The sequence below is a fragment of the Pediculus humanus genome, genomic scaffold (genome assembly GCF_000006295.1).
Source record: "Pediculus humanus corporis 1103172107502 genomic scaffold, whole genome shotgun sequence".
NCBI lineage: Eukaryota > Metazoa > Arthropoda > Insecta > Psocodea > Pediculidae > Pediculus > Pediculus humanus.
Genome location: NW_002987118.1, coordinates 34,960 through 41,118, shown reverse-complemented (window position 1 = coordinate 41,118; position 6,159 = coordinate 34,960). Strand labels below are relative to the sequence as shown.

Here is a 6,159-nt window from a genome sequence, read left to right as displayed (position 1 = left end):
GGCTGCTAATCTAGACGAAGAGCAGAGCCTACAAGAGTGCGAAGCTTATGTACAAAGACATAATATTCAACAAATATTAAAGGATTGTGTTGTACAACTCTGTGTTGGACGTCCTCAGAATCCAATCTCATTTTTGAGAGAATATTTTCAAAAACTGGAAAGGGTAAGTTATTTTTAGTATATTTTATTCTCTCATAGTAAACCTTATCCAACCTGAATATAAATTTATGAAGTTATTTATACTTAATATTATTTTATTTTTCTAAATATCGAAATATTTTTTAAAAGCTTACAAATCCCTTTGAATATTTATTAATAGAATTATTTGGCAGTATCGCCGCCATTTAATTTTAATTAACGATAGCAGCCAAATAAAAAAATTTTTTTTAACATTAACTAACAAAGTAGAAGAAAAAAAAAATTTTTTTTTATAAAATTTAAATTTTATGCCGTTATTTCTGATGTTTTTAAAAATTATTTTTTCATTCTTCTATAAATTGAGCACGGATTATTGTTTAAATAATAAATTCAAGTTGGTTATTTTGTAAATTATAATAAAATAATCAGTTTAATTTAGTTTATTAAAAACGTACTAATAAGTATATAAATAAATTCGTCATAATTGCATTGACAATCTTTACTTGTTATATTTTTGTTTTTTCTCTTAAAACTTTAATATTAGTTAAGGATTATGGTTATTAATGCAAGTTATTTTATCGAGTAATAACAAATTTTTATTATTTTATTTGAAAATTAATAAAAACAAATTTTCTAAAATCAATTTTAAACTTAATAATTTTTAACTAACTGACAATTTCAAGGTTATAACCAATTACTTTCATTTACTCGGTTATTCACATTAGGTATTCAGACATTTTGTTAAGATTAAATTGACGAAAAAAAGTAATTCATTTTAAAATTATAAAATAAATTTGTTAAAATTTTTTTTCTCTACTTATCGATAAAGGTAGGAGTATAATATAAGGAGTAAAATTCAAATGAATCAAATATATATTACTATGTTTAAAATATTTTTATTTTACCCTGATATAATATAACTTAAAATAAACTAATCACAAACTTATTATAAGCTCATATTTTTAAAAAATGTATAATATAATATATAATACAATTTAAAGTTAATTTTACAGCGTAACAAAAATAGAATTCATTATCGTATTATCGATTATTTAGTTTGTTTTTTTAAATGATACAGAATAATATTTTTTTAATTTCAATTTTTCTCTTCTTTTAGTCACACTATTTCAAATTTTAATATCAATTATTCCATTAAGATATACCAGTATAAATTGAAATTAAATTGAAATTACCACCTATAATTTTTTAATTAATTTTTAACTGGGGGAAAACAAACAAAACTTTTTATTAAAAACAAACTTAGAGACAAGACACATACATAAATCTTATAATAGTAAATAAATTAAAAATTATTATGCTTTTTGTGGTTGTTGTGCTATGAATTATTTAAAACTAAAGTTTCTGCATAGAATAAATCGTAGAAAATAATAATATTTTTTTTTTTAAGTGCAAAGGATCAATAAAAAGCCATACTTCATTTAATAATTAATTTTTTTAAAAAAAGTATTTGTTATCGCCTAAGGATATATATTTTTTTATTTTTTTATGCTATTAATTAAACTGAACGTTTATTTGTGGTATAAATGAGCATTTTAATTACAATAACACAGCCTATGCTACAAAAATTTACAAAATAATACATCACAATTGCAAGTATTTTTTTTCTCCTTTGTAACTTATTAAATAAAAAATGTAAAAAATTAAAAAAAATATCTTTTGTACTGCGCCTAATACTGTTTATTTCTAATGTGAGCTTTTAAATTATCATACCCTTATATAGTTTTAATGTAAAATATTTTTACTCGTTTATGACATAATTTTTTAGTGCTATTTTTAATTTAGCTTTTAAAAAAACTTATATTTCAAAAGACTGATTTCTCAATTTTCTCCAACTCGATAATCCTATGTATTCTGGCTTCCATAGTTGATTTTGAAAAAAAGTATTAACCTGCATAATATCTCTATTTTCTACTGGTTTTGACACATGCCCTAAAACTGGGCTAATTGTCAAATCTCCATTATTTAATGTTTGAATAGGTAAAATGGTCAAATCATCTCCTAAACCTATCACTTGTTCGGCAACTGCATTAATTGAAGGACTTCTATTTTCGATTTCCCGTTGATTATAACTTACCACTGACTCTTCCGAAGAATGCCTTTTTTTAAATTTGGCCAAACTTTTTTGCTGTTTCTTTAAATTTTGCCAAACTAATTGTTCATATTTTTGAGCCATTTCCTTATCTATTCTTTCTTTGGAAACTCCAATTTTTTTCGCTATCTCATAAAGTTTACTCCGATCTATTTCTATTGATGATGGTACTAATGATTTAATTGACATTTTCCGATGAGACAAGTCAAGAGGTTCATCTTTTTTTTTGTTATCAATTTTAACAGAATCATTAAAAACTTCAGCTTCCTTTATGAAATTGGAATTTTTTTTTTTCTCATTCCTTAAATCTAACGGAGTAATTTCTAACCCATTTGTAAATTCAACACTCTTTTTCGAAGAATCATCACATTGCGATTTTGTTTTGTTCAATTTATGCTTTTTACCAAATGGTGAATTTTTATAATGACCTGGAGCCAATCTTGATATGCATCTTTCTCTTTGCATTCGAACTCTTTTTTCAGTTATGCCATAGCAATTCATAAAAGCCTTTTGACAGACCTCAATACTGTTGTTTCCTTTTTTTCTTATATCTACAATTAATTTCTTACAATTTAATTTCTATATTTAAATCAAAATTTTAATTAAAATACAATTTTTAATTCATTGTTAGTGTAAAAAAGAAAATTGTGCACATCAGCTTCACAACTTACAATCATCTAATTTATAACTGTCGGCTAAATCTGGAACATGATATCGACAAGTAACTCTTCTTTTATTAGCTGGCGATGATCTTTCACTTTCCCAATTGTGCAAATGAACTGCTTTAATTACTATGTGATTTTGTAAAAATTGATTTTGTTTATTTTGATCTCCTAATTTGTAAAACTGCTCAAACAATGCATCCCATTTTTCTTGAGGAAGTTTTTTTTTACACTTTTGAGGACAGTGACAAAATAAAGCTAAAATAAAATTTATTTATTTGTGTTGTAATTACATGTAGTAATTAAATTAAAATTAATTATCTAAAATTCTTTTATTTGTTTTTTTTTAAGGGAAAATAATTGTAAATAAATAAAATCAAGTAAAATGTGATTTAAAAAAAAAAAAAAAAAAAAAAAAAAAAGAAAGGAAAAGGAAAAAAAAAAAAAAATTAAATACAGTTAATTTTAAGTATGTACTTATAAGCTCAGACGCCATCATCGCCATAACCTAAGGGCCCAAAACGCTCCCTTATTCATTTGATGCAAAATTTAGGGGCCGTTAAATAATAAACCATAACCAAAATAATTTTAATTAGTAAATAAAAATAAAAAAAAAAAAAAAAAAAAAACACTTACTCGGTTGAGTTTTAGCAGCAATTAATTTACCACTACTGGAAACGTATTCCAGTCCTTTATCCCTCAATTTGTTCATTAAAAATCGCTCATTTTTATTTGAAATATCAAAATTACTTAATATCTGTCCCGTTTCGGCAGCCATTTTTCACCCTCTTTTACAACTTCCCCTTCTCATCATCTTCATCCGCTTGTTTTTTTGGTGGAAAAAAAAAAAAAAAATTTGAAGGTACCTTTTTTCAACGTTTCGCTTACGATGCGACTTTTTTTTTTTTTTAAATACAATTGATTTGTTTTTTTTTTTTTTTTTTTTTTCTACAAGTATATATATATATCTTAATTAAATGAATATAATTTTTCAATAATGTATTTTGCAAACCATTGTATGTAAAATTTATTACTATGACACTTATTATTTATCAAATAATAATTTATTTATTTTTAAATTGCTTTCTTTTCTTGGGGGGGGGGGGTACAACAAAACTGTCTAATAAACTATACATAACTTCAAAAAAAAAATTATCATTATTATTATCATAAATCCAAATTTAGTTCTGATATATTTTTTTTGCACGATTTAATAAAAAAAAAATAATATTGTATTTTGTTTTGGTTATTTTTTCTTTATTTGTGATTTTGACATCTGTGAATTACAATAATAACTCAATAATTACACAACCCGCCGAAAGATGGTGCGCGATACTTAGTCAACCAACCCCTATACGAATTCTACGAATGTTTTATTTTTGTATTTTATTGATTATTTATTTATAAAAAAAGTAAATTTAATTATTACATTTCATTTACATATATTTATTATTCTAATTTATTAACTCAATCCTATTATTATTATTAAAAATTAATTGATCCGTTCATTAAAATAATTTTTTTTTTTTTAATTTCACATGCTAAATAATAATAATAATAATAATAATAATAATAATAATAATAATAATAATAATAATAATAATAATAATAATAATAATAAATTTTTTAAAATGTTTTTATTTATTTAAATTCTTCTTGGATTGGGGATTAGAAATTTCATAATTAATAACAAAAAAAAAAAAAAAATTGTTTACATTTTGTAGGTTTTTGTTTTATTATATATATATATATATATATATATATATATATAAAATATATGCGCATGCGCAAATTATAAAAAAAAAAAATTTTTTTTTTTTGGCGGGTAAAATTAGATTAGACGAATGAAAAATTTGAAAAAATAAAAATTTGCATTGAGAAAAATTTAAAATAAATTTTTTATTTTATTTTTTATTTTATTTTTTATTTTTTATTTGGCACAATTCTGAATAAAAACGATTGAGGTCGGTTAATTTTTTTGTTTTTTTTTTTTAATTTTTAAATATATTTATTTATATATATATAGATTAATCTATACAAAGGCGTAAATGTATATAAATATACACCATATACTTATTTATCATATAGTTTTAAAAATAACTTTGGTTTTTTACGTTTGAACAAGTTTTTAAAAAAAAGAAAAATTTTTATTATTATTATCATTATTATTATACAAAGTGAAAAACAAAAACACGAAAAACAAATAAAAAAAATTTTTTTTTGTGAATTCATTCGGTAAACCATATCGATACTTGAATTATTTCTGATTTTTTTTTTTTTTTTTTGTTTTTGTATCCTTTGTAAAATAATAATAATAATAATAATAATAATAATAATAATAAAATTGATATTTGAAAGAAAGAAAATTTGTGAAACGTACTAGGGAAATAGAGAAGGTGAGAGAAAGAAAGAAGGAATTAAAAAATTATTTTCCTTAAAAAAAAAAAAAATAAAAATAAAAAATCAATGGAATGTGTTGGTGCCGACCGTTTTAATGCATCCGGATAAATTAATAATTATATTTTATTTTATTTTATTTTTTTAAAAAAAAGGAAAACATAATTTACAAAAAAAAAAAATTTAGAAATAAACAAAAAAAAACATTTTTTTGTTTTTGTTTTTGTTTTGTTTTTGTTTATGTTCACATTGTACATGCATTTCGGTTTAGATTTATAAAACAAATTACGATAAATATTACGTTACAAGTCATATTGACCGCGACACAAAATTTTTAATTAAAAAAAAAAAAAGAAAAATTGCGAGAAAAAATTTAAAAAAAAGAAAAAAATTAAACGACTCGTAAGTTAAACATAAGCGAAAGCGGTCATTTGTCATCGTCCCGCCTCTTTCTCATTACGTCATTCGACGTAATCGGGATCCCGACGTCGGTTTTTTTTTCGTCAGTATTTGACCGAATCTCGAGCGGGTCGGACGTGTTTTTTTTTTTTTTCTGTTTATTTTTTTGTTGCTCTGTTTTTCTCGCATATAATTTTTTTACACATCGCGAATTATTTACATAAATAAATAAATAATTTAATAAATAAATAAATAAATAATGTTAAAGTTCAGTTCGAGTTTTTATTTAAATTTTTTTTCATCTTGACGCTATTGTTATTATTTTATTAATTATAATAAATTAAAGGGAAAATTGTAAATATATACATACAAACAATTGCATATATGGTAAGTCATTTAAGTGTGAAAAAAAAAAAATTTTTTTTTTTTTTTATTGTTTTTATTATTATTATT

The 6,159-nt window shown here is 22.1% G+C and overlaps 1 protein-coding gene across 1 annotated transcript; it reads right to left on the bottom strand.

Annotated features, from left to right (window-relative positions):
• Nucleotides 1–1,954: 1,954 nt before the first annotated feature.
• On the bottom strand, nt 1,955–3,688 carry Phum_PHUM158350 (uncharacterized protein; the record flags this gene model as incomplete). Its single annotated transcript, XM_002424841.1, has 3 exons — nt 1,955–2,799; nt 2,920–3,120; nt 3,547–3,688. The coding sequence occupies 3 exons, from the start codon at nt 3,686–3,688 to the stop codon at nt 1,955–1,957; spliced, it is 1,188 nt and encodes a 395-aa protein (XP_002424886.1).
• Nucleotides 3,689–6,159: the final 2,471 nt, after the last annotated feature.